This window comes from Gobio gobio (assembly GCF_949357685.1).
Source record: "Gobio gobio genome assembly, chromosome: 11".
NCBI classification, from domain to species: Eukaryota; Metazoa; Chordata; class Actinopteri; order Cypriniformes; family Gobionidae; genus Gobio; species Gobio gobio.
In genome coordinates, this window is record NC_137104.1 from 29,435,042 (window position 1) to 29,451,331 (window position 16,290).

The 16,290-nt window shown below is 42.1% G+C and overlaps 1 protein-coding gene across 6 annotated transcripts in view; it reads right to left on the reverse strand.

Annotated features, from left to right (window-relative positions):
- Positions 1-378: 378 nt before the first annotated feature.
- thrb (thyroid hormone receptor beta) overlaps positions 379-16,290 on the reverse strand; it is a 403,412-nt gene continuing 387,500 nt past the window's right edge. For 5 of the 6 annotated variants that reach the window (XM_079829346.1, XM_079829345.1, XM_079829342.1 and 2 more), the window contains 2 exons: positions 13,653-13,911; positions 379-5,124 (listed from right to left, as the gene is read on the reverse strand). In XM_079829346.1, coding sequence (XP_079685472.1) covers positions 4,883-5,124; positions 13,653-13,911 — 501 coding nt within the window. In that variant the 3' untranslated portion in view covers positions 379-4,882. The remainder of the gene's footprint in view (positions 5,125-13,652; positions 13,912-16,290) is intronic. The other variant, XM_079829347.1, reaches the window with a different exon arrangement.

Here is a 16,290-nt window from a genome sequence, read left to right on the forward strand (position 1 = left end):
ATATATAATTAATAATTATACAACATTTTTCATTAATATCTATAATAAACTTTGAAAGGCTCTTGGACAAATCATGATGTTAAAAATTCTGAGACTTCTTGTTTATATATTGTTTGACATTTATAGTTATTTATAGACTTGATGCTTGAGAAAAGTTCATCCATCTTTAGCAAAAGGTTGGTTTTAGTAAAACATTTTGGTTGTGATCAAGACTGTTGTAGTCAGATGTCTTTTCACAAGGACAGATGACTATAGCTGTGGCATTACATTTTGCTGAAATGTTTTTTATCGGGTATGTTCGATGAGTGTCAAGTTAAAATATGTGAGAGTAAAATATGTAAATATCTCAATGTGAAATAAAACAATCATTATTCAATTCAATGAAGACTGCCAAATATACATTTAATTAATTCAAAGCCATAAAAAACTGCATACAGAATCTCACATTAGTCATGTACCACACACAGCACAACAAATATTTCAGGGGTTTCTCAAAACCATCTTTATTCTCCTTTTCAGCTTGGGTGCAAATATCATCACCGTCATCATCATCTTTTGCCAAATCTGCATATTTTTCTAGTGCAATGTCTCTTCCAGGATCCAAATCATCATGATCCAAACTCGAATTTAATTCAAGGCTCCACTGTCACACAGTAGGCCTGTGCAATATGTTGATTTTGGTAAAAAAGAGAAATAAAAAAAAAGAAAAGACAAGAAAAAAGACACTGAAGAGAAAGTGAAATACAGTTGCTTGTAATGCTGGATAACTGTTTCACATTCAAAGTTCACTTAGCATGCAACCAGCATACTGTGGACATGATTAGGTAAATGTTAACTGAGACACAGAAACAGAAGTACATGTACAGCGCTTTCTAGGGGCCTATTTCTTTCAGTTTATGATCTGGTCAGTTTCATTCACTGTGGGCTTTAGGTTTCATTCCGGCACCCACTGAGAATCACTTTTTTTGTGACTGGTTGTGCCGGATTTTTAGTTACAAGTATATATTAGTTGTCATTAACACGGTTTACCAATTAAGTTAGAATGATGAAACGCACAATAAGGGTAGATCACCAGCGAACCGGTAATTGTTAAAAAACAGGACTTGTTGTTTCTGTTTGAGAATGGTGAAAGATTTTTGAGAACAGACAGTCTTTTGTTTTCTTATTGTAAGTAAAACTGGAAAATGTACATATTGGGCATATGCCATGTAAAAATATCTGCAGTCTGAAAAAATACAGCCTTTCCTTTACACCATAAATATCTTTATTTTTATAGTGCTTCGTGTTTTTTCTTTTTTTACCTGCGCCCTCAAGAGGAAATAGTATTGACTCCCAGCGTGTCTGTGCATGCATGTGCTGATCTGTGGCCAGGGTCCAAAATTAACACTCACCAAGTGAGTTTCAAGAAAGAAAGAAAAAAAGCTTTAGCAAGTATATATGAGTTTTCTTGCCTGGAAACACTTCAGGGCCCGCATTCATAAAGATTCTATGAGTCCTCTCAGAAAACTCCTAATTTAGATGAAAAACTTTTACGTAGGAGTCTTAGCTTAAGAGCAATTCGGGACCGATCTGAGAGCAACTCTGAGCAAGGAAAATACAAAATTTTTATCTTAGTGAAGAGGCGGGGCTGACCCCGTTGATACGTATGACACAGTCTTTTGAAGACTGTGATTGGTTGGTTATCCAAAAAGGGGAAAAAAAGGAGCGCTTTTAAGTATAGGGTCTATTCTAAGCCTTCACTTTGAAATTACAAGTGCAAATTGTCCTATTTTACCGTTCTCTCTCACTCACACACACATTATATATATGTATATAAATCCTTTTATTATTTACCATGCTGTTAATTTCCTATAAGGTATTTGATTGGCTTAGAATTATGAACATTGTTCCACTCTTTCCAATTACACTGATTGCTGGCATGTCTATTTAATTGGTGGTTTGAAAGTTGGGTTTAATGCAACAAACATGATCCCTGCACAATCTATAGCGTCTTATTAAGTCACTGTCATCCATTGTCTGCAACACATTTCTTCTCCCTCTTCGTTTTTCTCCACTGCTAAAGAAACTCTTAAAAAAGAGCCTAAAAGAGCCTAAAAGCCTCTTAAAAGTCCTCGTCCGTGCTCCTAACAAATTTGACCTTAAGACCTCTTTTAAGGGTTAAGATGCTTTCTGAATTACTTTTTTCTTTACTAGGATTTTTTAGTTAATTTTAAGAGTAAACGCCCACATTTCTAAGAGTTTTCTTAGAATTTTGTCACTAGGAGCTACTCTTTGCATTAATATTCTTTATGAATACGGGCCCAGGAGTTTCCAAGTCATCATCTGATCGGTTGAATTTTACAGGATGTCCACGAGACGTGTGTTGCATTCTTTAACAGTTTGCCTAGAATCAAATGCCGTGTTGCCAAATTCCCTCGTCGAAGAACGCTGTCGTGTTTACAACTGTGCCAATGAGTGCTTACCAGGATCAACTAAAAGCTGGATTTTCAAAAGTATGTGAAGTTCGCGGCTCCATTGTTGCAGTAAACTTGTACAACAGATAGAGATGTTGGAGATCCTGCTTCATTCATCAAAAGTTGCTCCTGCTCACCCTCTCTGTCTCTGCAAGATTCGGTGATTCAGATTTTACGTTGCACAACTACTAGAAGACTTGCCACTGTCGGACAGGCTGATCACGGCACATCTACGTCGTCAAGCTCAGTCTGAGGCTGCGCAGTACGCTCAGCCATCAGGAAGTGAGTGCTTCTACGTGACTTCAATTCTCCCCGTTGAAGTCTATGGAGTCGCTCTGTCCATTTCTTTTACTGTCTATGAGTATCTCAGCTTTCTATAGACATGTCGATCATACTTCTAGACCAATCAGAGCCCGATATCTCCCTTAACAAAGGAGGCGGAGCCTTCTTTTCGATTTCCTAGCGGGCGCGGCTATGGAAAATCAATGGAGATGAGTAGGAGTTATTAGATAGTTTGCACAGATTAATCTCAATCACTTTTTTTTGGAAGGAGATATCAAGAAAATTATTTCCCCCCCTGTTTACTGACACCTAGTGGAATCCACAGAAACTGAAGGGAAGAATACCAAACAGATCAAAAATTATAGATTTTCAAATAACAAATTACTTAAAAAATAAATCAAAATATGACTTTTTATATATGTTTATCATAAAATTGTGAATAAATACAATATAATACATGCAATATTCCACCACTGCGTTAAAATTTAGAGTGTTTTGATATTTTAATAATGCATGATTAAATGTCGAAATGAACATTAACAAAGATAAATAAATGCTTTATAAGTGAAGTTCATTATTAGTTCATGTTAACTAATGTAGTTAACTAATGAACCTTATTGTAAAGTGATACCAATTATTAAAAAATATACATTTATCTTGGGCACGTTCCTAAGTCAAGCTTGTCTGTGTAAGCAAACGTAACCAACGTGGTGTGGAGTTGTGCGAAGAGTCAGCTGACCCGTCACTGGCAGGTGTGGTGTATAAGTTAATTTTGGACCCTGGCTGTGGCCTTTACTTCCCTCTACATCTTTCTATAACACTTTTTGCGGACACTTTGATTGTCTGTGCAATGACTTTGAGTCTGTTTAATATCTATGTTGGCGTGCACATTTGTATGTGTAATCCAAAACATGTAAAACCACTGGAGCAATTCTATTGCTTAAAAAGGAGTCGCTATAACAAAACACTGATTGAGCGTGCTGCTTTTTGAGGTGCAATTCTGAATTCATGTCCGAGAAAAAAAAAAAACTATTCTGGCGGTTCCTGATAATCAGTAGAGGTATGTGAGATCCAAACCCTTTTGCAGCACACAAGGATGTCTCTAGAAAGATTAAAAACACTACAGTAAAACAAGAAAACCAGGACAGAAATGAGAACAGAGAACAGAAACAACATCACACACACCCAAAAGCATCCCTGAACATTGATAGGTTGACCACTGACCTCAGCGTTGTATGTATTTATGTGTATCAATCACCAAGACAATTCAGAGTTTAACTGACAGCAGTCCTGGAGGTATAAATCGGCAAACTCATAGCACCAACAAGTTCAAGCAGAAGCATTGCCTTAGTCTATCATGTGACAGCTATAGAAAAAAATATCAACTGAACAGAGTTCCATCCCAGCGGTTTAATGGGTCTAGCGATGGCTGGGTAAAAATATTACCTCAAGTTCCTCCAAGCAGCTCAACACAAGTCCAAACAGAGTATGATTTTTTTGGCACCTTAATAGAGGCATTATGAGCTAATGTTAGTGGCTGCTGGTAAGAGATACTCTCATGGGCTTTAATGTGTGTTTTTGCTGACTCAAAAATCTCTTTACTCCTTCCTAAAGTGAGATAAATTTGAGATCATGGGAAATGTTGCCTGGGTAAGCATCTCATTGGGTTTAGGAATAGAACTACCAACCTATGTCTTAATGTGAACATGAAAAGACCTTTCAACCAACAGAAGGGAGGGTATTGCTATCCCCCTTTTGCAGTGTGGCGCTATTTGTCTTTTTTCTGAGGACTGACGTGACATGAAACCCAAATGCATAGTTTATACATCTCACTTAAGCGACATCAAAGACTATGATCAGAAATAACATTGAAGAAAAAAAAATAGAGTAACAGAAAGGTGATTTTTTTTTTCAAACAAAGAGTGAAAGAAAAAGTAACGCTATTCACATGTACCTGCTTTGTAAAAGGAATGGTTCCATTCAAACTAGGCCAGAGAGCTACACCTAAAACTATGGAATGAAATGACGCTCAGTAGTGACCAGGAAAAGGAACAGTGTTTATGAGACCAGGAACAGGGACACAGAGTTCGAGGGGAAGTCGGATGTTTGGAGGTTGGTGGGAGCAGCTTGGCCTGATTGGTTGGCCATCAGTCTTCGAACACTTCCAGGAAGAGGGGCGGAAAGAGCTCTGTGGGACATTCCACCTTCATGTGCAGGAAGCGGCTGGCATGGCAGGCACCAATCATGCGCAGGTCTGTCACCTTCATCAGCAGCTTGGGCCAGAAGTGAGCCACCTTGTGCTTACGGTAGTTGATGTAATGTTCAAAGGCCAAGAGGAACTCCTCCTGACAACGTTCTATCCGCTCTACGCTCGTTAAACCTGGACGATCTGCCGGTGAAACAGAGGAGAAGAGATGATGGGCTGTTCCAGTTTAATTAAAAAAAGGTGGTCATGTGATTTTTTTAAAAACGTATTTCTATTCTAGTTTGTCATGTAACATCCTGAAGAAAGTGTGTGTAAACAACAGCCTGTTGAAGTGTGCCCCTTTTAAAAGGGTAGTTCACCTAAAAATGTACTTCCATTGCAAGGCCAAACAGACAAAAAAAAAACTCTCAAAAAAAATATCTCATAATATCTTTATGAAAAATTCCATGCCAAAATAGAATGGGCCATTGCAGTTTTCTGCATGACCAATAACATCTGATGTGTTACAATTCTGGAAACATTTCATTTGTTAAAGCAGAAAATTAATATATAAAAAGAAAATCATCTCCTTTGTTCTCTCTCTAAAACCACACCAGAAAGACCTTTAGGACACTAGATCCTAATTAACCCAGTTAATTATTAAAAAATTGCTTTAAGTCATTGATTGAGTTCAGCCAGCTGCCACACTGGACAATCTGTTTAAATGCGCAGGAATCGATAACAAATACATATAGAAGTGGACTTGGATATTGAAGTATTTACCTATTGATTGCAACATTCTCAGTTGAAGCGTAATCCAATTTTAATAGCATTATTAAGTGGTTTCCCCTCAGTGGCCTGTGTAATCCTGGGTAATCGGCACTCAGGAACACCTGCTGCAGCTGGCCTTATATCTTTTAAGTGTGTGTTTAGAAGTATTTTCATGAAATTGTACTTTCTTTAAGTAAGATTTAAGAAGACATTATTACAAAGTGCATTTTTTAAAAGTGCACTTAATTGTGTTTATAAATATAAGTACACTTAAGTGGCCTTTAATTTTAATTATATCATATTATCTGCAAGTGCACTTTTTAAAAGTTATAGTACACAAAAAGTACACTTTCAATGGTATGCTTTGCCTGTTACATATATTTCAGACGTAAATAAATTATAAATGTTAAATAGATTGTGTTCATTACCTGTTTAACGATGGATGTTAATAATACTTTCTATTTTTAAAAACGTATATTGCGTATCGTTATCGGTCGTTATGTGCAGTGAGTTGGCTCACGTGATTTAAGTTTCGTGCTTTAGAACTTCCGATAAGGGAACATAGTGAGCATCGATGCACCCTGGGTTTTGCGGTGCATTGTGGGACTTTTTAGGGAGCAAACGTAAACGTTTCAGTGCACTGGAAGGATTCTGCGACTGTGACAGCTCTTAAAATGTCCGATTCACTGATCAGTGCCCTGACTACTGAACTAGGGAGCTGATTGAGACGCACCCAAAGACTCTTCTTTAGGAGGTTCACCAGAACTAGTGAGGTCATAAGCTTTTTTTTTTTCATTGTTCAAAATGATAATTTTAGTCATCGTACATCCTTCCATATTACAGCAATGACATTTATTCCCCTCTCCCTGACTACATTTGCACGCACAAGAATATTCTGATATTTATTGGAATGTGGTTACGTTTTGATTAAGAAGGTACCATACATGAAGGAGGGAATGGAGATGTAACATCAAGTCACTGAATGGGGGGACGGAATGGGGGTTCGCTTAGAAGCCAATCGCCTTCGAGTTCTACAAAACGAGCCAATGGTAAGACAAATGCCAAGGGGTTTGCGGAATTTGCATAGAGCAACTCCGCCCCACCTCGTGGGTATATAAGGCGTGTGCAATCTCGCATTATGTTATCTGCTGAGGAGCCGAGGCTGAGCGCCCCGGCCGTACCAGTGGTAAAGCGGTTGTGGCAGGAGGACGTAATGTCTCCGTTCCCTCCTTCAGGGAATGAGGGTTACATACGTAACCGAGACGTTCCCTTTCAGTCAGTCACTACACGTTACATCAGTGACTGATGGAATGGGGGTTTAACGTTTAATGTCTCACGTTAAACGTGAGATTAACGCGAATTAGGGGGCTAGGCTCAACGCCAATACCAAGGTACACTGGGAAGCATATCCCACGTGGAAACATGCAACACAATGCCTGCCCGCAGGGAGGACTTAGAATACACATATGACCCGAGAATGGGCTGCATATGGAAAACACTGAAGTATCCAGCCTGCAGGGTGGAATGTTTCATCCCCAGAGGTGGCAAGGTGTCTTGCCAATGGAAGATGCGTGCTCAAAGAGACTTACCATGGAAATATACATGTGGGGGTTGCCCAATGGGGGAACCATGCACAAGGAGGCACCTAGCCTAACATGAGGGCTGACCAACCGGGCATGCACTCTGGTGTCGGCATCAACGGTGTTGGAGGAACACAGGGCTTACTGAGAAACTCACCTGAGGGAATATAGTGCGCGCATCCAGTCCGTGGAGTGGAATGGCTCAGCAAGCGATGACGCCCGAGCCTGTCCATTACAGGCCATTTAGAGCGAGTACACGAGAGGACACTGGCTCTACACAGAGATTATAGAATCTCGCAAAAGTGTTGGGTGTCGCCCAGCCAGCTCTACAGATGTACTACAGACTCCACTCCTGGTGGAGTGTGCCCTTACCCCTAGGGGGCTTGGCATTCCCTGAACCGGTTATGCCAGGACAATAGTGTCCACGATCCAGTGGGACAACCTCTGCTTGGAGAGAGCCTTCCTTTCTGCTGCCCTCCGTAACAGACAAAGAGCTGGTCTGAGGTCCTGAAACACTGCGTCTTATCTATGTATGCGTGAAGGGCGCATACTGGACAGAGCAGTGCCAAGGCTGGGTCTGCCTTCTTCAGGGGCAGCGCTTGCAGGTTCACCACCTGGTCCCTAAAAGGAGTGGTGGGAACCTTGGGCACGTATCCAGGCCGGGGTCTCAGGATCAGGTGAGAATTAGCAGGCCCAAATTTCAGGCACGCTTCGTCAACCGAAAATGTCTGCATGTCCCCTACCCTCTTGATGGAGGCCGAAGCAATCATAGAGAGGAACTTAAGCTCTATGGACTGCAAAGGCTCAAAGGGAGCTCTCTGCAGTGCAGATAAAACCACTGTGAGGTCCCCAGAGGGCATCTGAAGAGGGTTAGGCGGTCACCACTCCTCTAAGGAACCTGCTGACCAGGTTGTGCTGTCCTACCGTTTTTGAGTCCACAAGGTCCTGGTGCGCCGATATGGTGGCCACGTAAACCTTCAGGGTGGAAGGAGACAGCCTTCAATCCGACCCTTCTTGGAAGAAGGACAGCACGGACCCGATCTGGCATTTCCTGGGGTCTTCTCGGTGAGAAGAGCTCCAGGTGACAAAGAGGTTCCACTTTAATGCATAGGCCTGTCTCGTAGACAAGGCCTTAGTGGAAGTGATGGTAGCCACCACCTGAGGTGGTAGGGTACTCAAACCTTCCACGTCCTGTCGAGGGCCCACACGTGTAGGTTCCACAGGTCAGGACACGGGTGCCAGAGGGTGCCACGTCTCTGTGAAAGGAGGTCCTTCCTCAGAACGGTTGACAAGGGAGGGGCTGTCACGAGGAGTATGAGTTTGGAGAATTAGGTCCGGCCGGGCCAATATGGGCCGACCAAAAGGACCGTAGCGCTGCATTCGATACTATCGACCACAACATCCTTTTGAATAGACTCGAAAATTATGTAGGCATTAGTGGAATTGCATTGGCATGGTTTAAATCATACCTATGTGACCGTTATCAGTTTTTTGCAGTAAATCGATCACAAGTTCAGTACGGAGTACCGCAGGGCTCAGTGCTAGGACCGTTGCTTTTCACCCTGTACATGCTACCACTGGGAGATATCATTAGGAAGCATGCCGTTAGTTTTCATTGTTATGCTGACGATACTCAGCTCTATATTTCATCACGCCCTGAAGAAACTTACCAATTCCCAAGATTAACGGAATGCATAGCTGATATAAAACATTGGATGACCAGTAATTTCCTGCAACTCAATTCAGAAAAAAATTAATTTTTAATTATTGGACAAAAAAGCTCCACAAGTAGTAACCTAGAATACTGTCTAACACTTGATGGCTGCTCTGTCAAGTCTTTGTCATCAGTGAGGAACCTGGGTGTGCTCTTTGATACCAATCTTTTGTTTGAAAGCCACGTTTCTAGCATCTGTAAAATTGCATTCTACCATCTTAAAAATATATCTACATTACGGCTCATGCTCTCAATGCAAAATGCTGAACAGTTAGTTCATGCGTTCATGACCTCAAGGCTAGATTATTGTAATGCTCTACTGGGTGGTTGCCCTGCTCGCTTAATAAACAAACTCCAGCTGGTCCAAAACGCAGCAGCTCGAGTTCTTACTAGAACCAGGAAGTATGACCATATTAGCCCAGTTCTGTCAACACTGCACTGGCTCCCTATTAAACATTGCATACATTTTAAAATCTTGCTTATTACTTACAAAGCACTAAATGGTTTAGCTCCCCAGTACTTGAGCAAGCTTTTAACACATAATACTCCATCACGTCTACAGCGGTCTCAAGATTCTGGCCAGTTAATAAAACCGAGAATATCGAAATCAACTGCAGGCGGTCGATCCTTTTCCTATTTAGCACCTAAACCCTGGAACAGTCTTCCTAACATTTTCCGGGAAGCAGACACACTCTGTCAGTTTAAATCTAGACTAAAAACACATTTCTTTACTATGGCATACAAATAAAACACTTTTTCAATTAAATGATTGTTAGGCTTTATTAACTAGGTCAGCCGGAACCGGGAACACTTCCCATTACACCTGAAGTACTCATTACATAATTAGAAGAATGGCCTCTGCGCTAATGATAGTCTCTCTGTTTTATCCCGAGGTCTACTGCAGTCAGCCGGATCCAGGCCGTATCCAGATCAGATGGTGGACCTGCGCCCAGACATGACCAACGCATGACCCTGAAGTGTCTACAGAGACCGTGTCAATTAGACTCCCCCTGAAATTGCCTCATCGACACGGCATCCTCAATAAACCCGTCTCCGGCGTGATGACTCCGATTGTTCGAATATTACAATTGAATAATTGTTAAATCGATATGTCATCCTCAATAAACCCATCTCCGGCGTGATGACTCCGATCTTTCGAATATTGCAATTTAATAATTGTTTAATCAATAAGTCATCCTCAATAAACCCGTCTCTGGCGTGATGACTCGAAATTTTGATTATTTTTTATTTAATAATTATTTAATCGACACATCATCCTCTATAAACCCGTCTCCGGCCTGCTGCCTCCGATCTTTCGAATATTCTGATCTATTATGACCTCTGACCTGTAAAGTTGCCAGAATAATAATCATACGCTGTTTGTTAATTGGTCAGAGGAGAACTGGCACCCCGACTGAGCCTGGTTTCTCCCAAGGTTTATTTTTCTCTATTAGGTCACCTGATGGGGTTTTGGTTTCCTTGTCACTGTTGCCTCTGGCTTGGCTTGCTCAGTTGGGGACATTACATTTTTCAACTAAATATCCAAATAAATCTAATTATTAAACTAAATTTACCATATAAACTAAATTACTGATCTAATTACTGAAACAAATTACTAAAGCCCACACAGTCACTGTATGATAATTGAAATTAACTGATGACATCACCGTTTTCTTCAGAATGGCTATACAGCTGAATAAAATTCTGTTGCATTATTTTCCTGTTTAACACTGTGAAGCTGCTTTGAAACAATCTGCATTGTTAAAAGCACTATATAAATAAAGTTGACTTGCACAGGACCTGTGCGAGAAGGCTCACTGGGGGAAACGCATACTTGCATAGGCCTTGCGGCCAGCTGTGCGCTAGTGCATCCGTGCCGAGGGTCCCCTCGGTCAGGGAGTAAAACCAGTGGCAATGGGAAGTGTCGTGGGAGGCAAACAGATCTATGTGAGTGTTGCCAAACTGTTCCCAAATCAGCTGAACCGACTGGGGATGGAGTCTCCATGGAAGTGGCTGAAACCATGAGAGCTCGTCAACTGCACAATTCAGATCTCCTGGGATGTGAACGGCCCGTAGCGACCATGAGAGGAGATGGCGGGCGAGTTGCGATATCCGGTGGGAGCATAGACCACCTTGTCAGTTGATATGCGCTACTGTCGCCGTGTTGTCTGAACGGACCAGTACGTGTTTGTCCTTCAGCAGGGCTCAAAAGTGGTGCAGGGCTAGATGTAAGGCCAGCAACTCGAGGCAATTGACATGCCATAGACGCAGGGGTCCTTTCCAGGAGCCCGTGGCAGCATGACCATTGTACATGGCACCCCAGCCCGTGGCAGAGGCATCTGTTGATACAACAACACACCTGGAAACTCGGCCTTAGGGCACTCCGGCCCATAGAAAGGTGAAGTTCGACCACGGGGTGAAGGTCTGAAGGCAGGCCAGAGTGACTGGGACCCGGAGCATGCCTGGTTGCCATGCCCATCTCGGGACTCGATCGTGAAGCCAGTGCTGAAGCAATCAGAGCGGCGTGACTGCCGCTGCGGATGCCATATGCCCCAGGAGCCTCTGAAATAACTTCAGTGGAACCGCACTCTTGCCCTCGAATTGACGAAGACAAGTCAGCAGTTACTGTGCGTGCTCGCTCGTAAGCTGTGCTTACATGGCGACCGAGTCAATTTCCATACCGAGAAAAGAGATCCTCTGCACGGAGGAGAGTTTGCTCTTTTCCCAGTTGACCCGAAAGGCCCAGACGGCAAGGTGCCGGAGCACCAGTTCCCTGTGTTCGCAAACCTGGTCTCGAGAGTGAGTTAGTATCAGCCAGTCGTCGAGATAGTTCAGGATGCGAACCCTGTGCTGCCTGAGCGGCACAAGGGCTGCCTCGACGACTTTCGTGAAGACGCGAGGTGACAGAGCTACTGGTATTTCTGCCCCTCAAAAGCAAACCGTAGAAGTGGTCTGTGTGAAGAATGGAGACATGAAAGTATGCGTCCTTCAGGTCGATCGCTGCAAACCAATCTGATGGACGAACACATTCGAAAATGCCTTTGGCTGTCAATATCTTGAATGGAAGCCTGTAACGGGTTCGGTTCAAGACGCGCAGGTCCAGAATTGGTCGTATCCCACCGCTCTTCTTGGCTACAATGAAGTAAGTGCTGTAGAAGCCGGACATCATCTCGGCTGGAAGGACGGTCTCGATCGCACCCTTTGCCAGTAGGGTGTCGACCTTCGCACGCATGACAGGGGCATTGCCACCCACCATGGTATAGAGGAATGAGGAACCAATCATCCAACCTCATCTCAACGCATGGCCGTGAGCTCTGGATTAGACTCGGGCAATGCTGGGATTCCCAAGGGTGGCAGCACAGCCGAATCCTCATCTCCAGAGGAATCCAGCCCACCTTGTCATGCGGCGATCGACATAGAGCCATCCGCTGGTGCCCCGAATGAGATGCTGGGCCCCCCGTGGGATGAACCAGCGTCCTTATCCGGCAACACCACGGGTTGCAATGTGCTAGAGGGGTGTGTGGACCGAGGAGTAATTGTTGATTCATTCCACACCGTAACCCTCAGATCACCCTGACCAGGACGTGGAGGAGATAGATTGGGGTATGGTAGAGGGGACTCTACCTCCTAGACGGAGGTCACAGAGTCTCGATCGCAACATTGCGATGGGCATGTTCCCGCAGTGGGAACATGACTCATCCATGAACGTTCTCTCAGCGTGGACGAGGCCCAAGCATGCAAGACAGCGATCATGCCAGTCAGACGGACTAACCATGTGACCGCACCCAGAAACACGGGCGAAATACCTTGAAAAAGATGTGCCACGTGTAGCTCTTTTAGAGAGGAGATTAGGACATCAGACAGGAATGTGGAACTTGCTGGAATGCGCCATAACACCAATACTCTGAAGAGATGCTCGTCTTGAAGAGTAGAAAAGCTCAGGAAGGCAAGTAAACACTCGGCTCCGAAGCAGAAATAATGCGAGATTGCACACGCATCTCCTTATATACCCACGAGGTGGGGCGCAGTTGCGCTATGCAAATTCCGCAGACCCATGGCATTTGTCTTGCCATTGGCTCGATTTGTTGAACTTGAAGGCGAAACCCTCAATCCGTCGAAACCCCCAATCCGTCAGTCACTGATCTAACGCGTAGTGACTGACTGAAAAGGAACTAATTTATTCATATGTTCGAGATTTTTTGTAATATTCGTTTTTTTGTGTGTGCACACTTTACCATTTCACGAGTTCGCACTTACATATAATTTATAGAGAGAAATTCAATGCGTATTTGGCATGCTGTCCGGGGGGGAGGGCTTCGAGCTTGGAATTAGGCCCGAACCCAGAGTACCCCCCCGTATATGTAAGTGGTTTTAATTAAAAGGTGTGGCGAAGGGGTGGTGGAAGGGTTGCTGATAACTGTCAACAAACGGAGGTAGGACTGCTGCTTGTATATACACCTCTATTGTTGATTAGCTGAGTGCTCTCCACCTGTGTCAATTATCTGAAAGTGCTTAAAACATCATTGTTGATTAGCTGAGTGCTCTCCACCTGTGTCAATTATCTGAACGTGCTTCTCCCGAACTTTGTTACTAAAACATCATAATGTGATGGATAAGAACAAGAATAAATAACTTGATTACATTTGAAAAGTGAAGATGGCACTAACCGGAGGAAAGCAAAATCACGGCTTGTAGCAACGCCACCTCCGAATCATCCAGGTTGAACGAGGATAGCGAGACGCCCAGATCAAAAATGGCATCTGAGACCACGCCAAGACCCCCGTTCTTGAGCTGGCCCCGTGTGACGGCCATCTCCCCATTCAGCGTTAGAGTCTCGCTCTCAGGATCATAGCGCACTGCCGCTCGCAGAGACATGATCTCCATACAGCAACCCTTCAGCAAAATTATCTGGTCCTCACAAGGCAGCTGAACAATTACACAAATTACACATTAAGTAATAATATGTATTATTGTGTATCCAAACACAAGTCACTGTCAAGTGCCACAATAGGATTCATTTGATCTCATCGTTAATTTGTTTCCCTCATTTTGATGCATTTTCTGCTTCGATTTTTGTACAGAAGGCCTTTAAAAAATCACATCGTACAACCTCTAGGTTGGATGTAAGCTAGGTTTTGAAGGAGTTCATTTCTTGCGATTAATGCAAAACGTTCTTACTACCAACTTGTAACATATGGGCACACGGTCAGGAGGCCTTGGCTTCACTTTTTTTTAATGCATAGGGTACTACTTTCGCAGGGCTTGACAATAACACCTGCCAACCCGCCATTTGTGGGTGGATTTCAGCTGTGGTGTGTAACACAGTCACTCCCACTAGCCACTTTGGCGGGTCTTCTCAAAAGGCATCTGTTATAATAACCAATCACACGCAAGTCTGTTGAGAGTTTTCTGCCAGAGTTTTGTTCAGAGCGCACTCTCACTCACTGATATCTGCACTCTCATCAAGGCAGAGATGTGCGTGCGATGTACGTAGGAGATTCATTCATCATACTGTGATTGACTGTTTTTGTTCTTTTTCAGCAGCGAAAATAGTTTCAAACTATTATCACAACAGAACCATAGCGTGCCTGATGTGACTGGCATAGAGCTGGCTTGACGTTGGACATTTGATATTCGCAAATTTAGGGACCGTCTCTAAAGTTACATACGACATTGGTGTACACGTTTCTAACTTCAATAACATTAGAAGAGAATGGCTTACAGTCATAAAACCAACTGTAAAGTGTTCATCTAGGTGTCAGGTATGATGCAGATTTTTAGATTTAGATTTTTTATAGATTTAATAAAATAAACTCAAATCACATGAAAATATGGATATTTATTTCACTAGGCTACTGTATGGCCTCATACACAAAATATACTAGATTTAAATATGTCATAGCTGACAAAAATAAAAAGATAAAACATTTTCAGACAAACAGTTGTTGATGACCTGTCATGTTATACATTTCATGTAGACTTGATTTGGCTGTCTAAAGTGGTTATTTACATATAGCCAACAACAAATTTCCTAACAACAAAATTGTGGCCAATGAAAATGCTGCGTGGCTAGTAACTTTGGAAAACCACTAGCCACAGTGGCTGGTGAGCAAAAAATTTAATGTCAAGCCCTGTCCATTAGCATTTTTTTATGTGCAGGGTACTCTGTTGCTTTCAATTAAAAATCTTTCACATCATACACAGATAAGATTGCAATGGGAATTTTATCGTCATGATAAAATTATGTATTTGTTTATAATTTTGCTATTATGACATTCACTACCGGTCAAAAGGTTTTGGACGGTAAGATTTTTTAACGTTTTCAAAAGAAGTCTCTTCTGCTCACCAAGGCTTCAAATTATTTGATGCAAAATACAGCAAAAACAGCAATATTGTGAAATATTTTTACAATTTAAAATAAAATGTTTTCTATTTGAATATATTTTAAAATGTGATTTAAAATATTTCTGTATATTTATTTCTGTATTGGCAAAGCTGAATTTTCAGCATCACTACTCCAGTCTTCAGTGTCACACGAACCTTCAGAAATCATTCTAATATGCCGATTTGCTGCTCAAGAAACATTTATTATCATCAATGTTGAAAACAGCTGTGCACATTTTTTTTCAGGATTATTTATAGATATAGAACAGCAATTATCTGAAATATAAATCTTTTTCAACATTATAAATGTCTATACTGTCACTTTTGATCAATTTAATGCACACTTGCTGAATAAATGTATTAATTTATTTAAGTTCTTTCCCCCAAAAAATTTATAAAAAATTCTTACCGACCCAAAACTTTTGAACAGTAGTACAATGTTGCAAAAGCTTTCTATTTCAGATAAATACTGTTCTTTTGAACTTTCTATTCATCAAAGAATCCTAAAAAAATTTTTTATACAACTGTTTTCAACATTGATAATAATCATAAATGTTTCGAGCAGCAAATCAGCATATTATAATAATTTCTGAAGGATCATGTGACACTGAAGATTGGAGTAGTGATGCTGAAAATGAAAGGGTTAGTTCACCCAAAAATGAAAATTAGCCCATGATTTACTCACCCTCAAGTCATCCTAGGAGTATATGACATTCTTCTTTCAGACGAATAAAATCGTCTCGGTTACGTATGTAACCCTCGTTCCCTGAGGAGGGAACGGAGACGTACGTTAGTGACTAACGAATGGGGGTTTCGCTTAGAAGCCAATTATCTTCTTCGTATTCAACAGCGCCCAATGGCAGTGCCAATGCCATGGGCATGCGGAATTTGCATGCGTAACTCCGCCCCACCTCGTGGGTA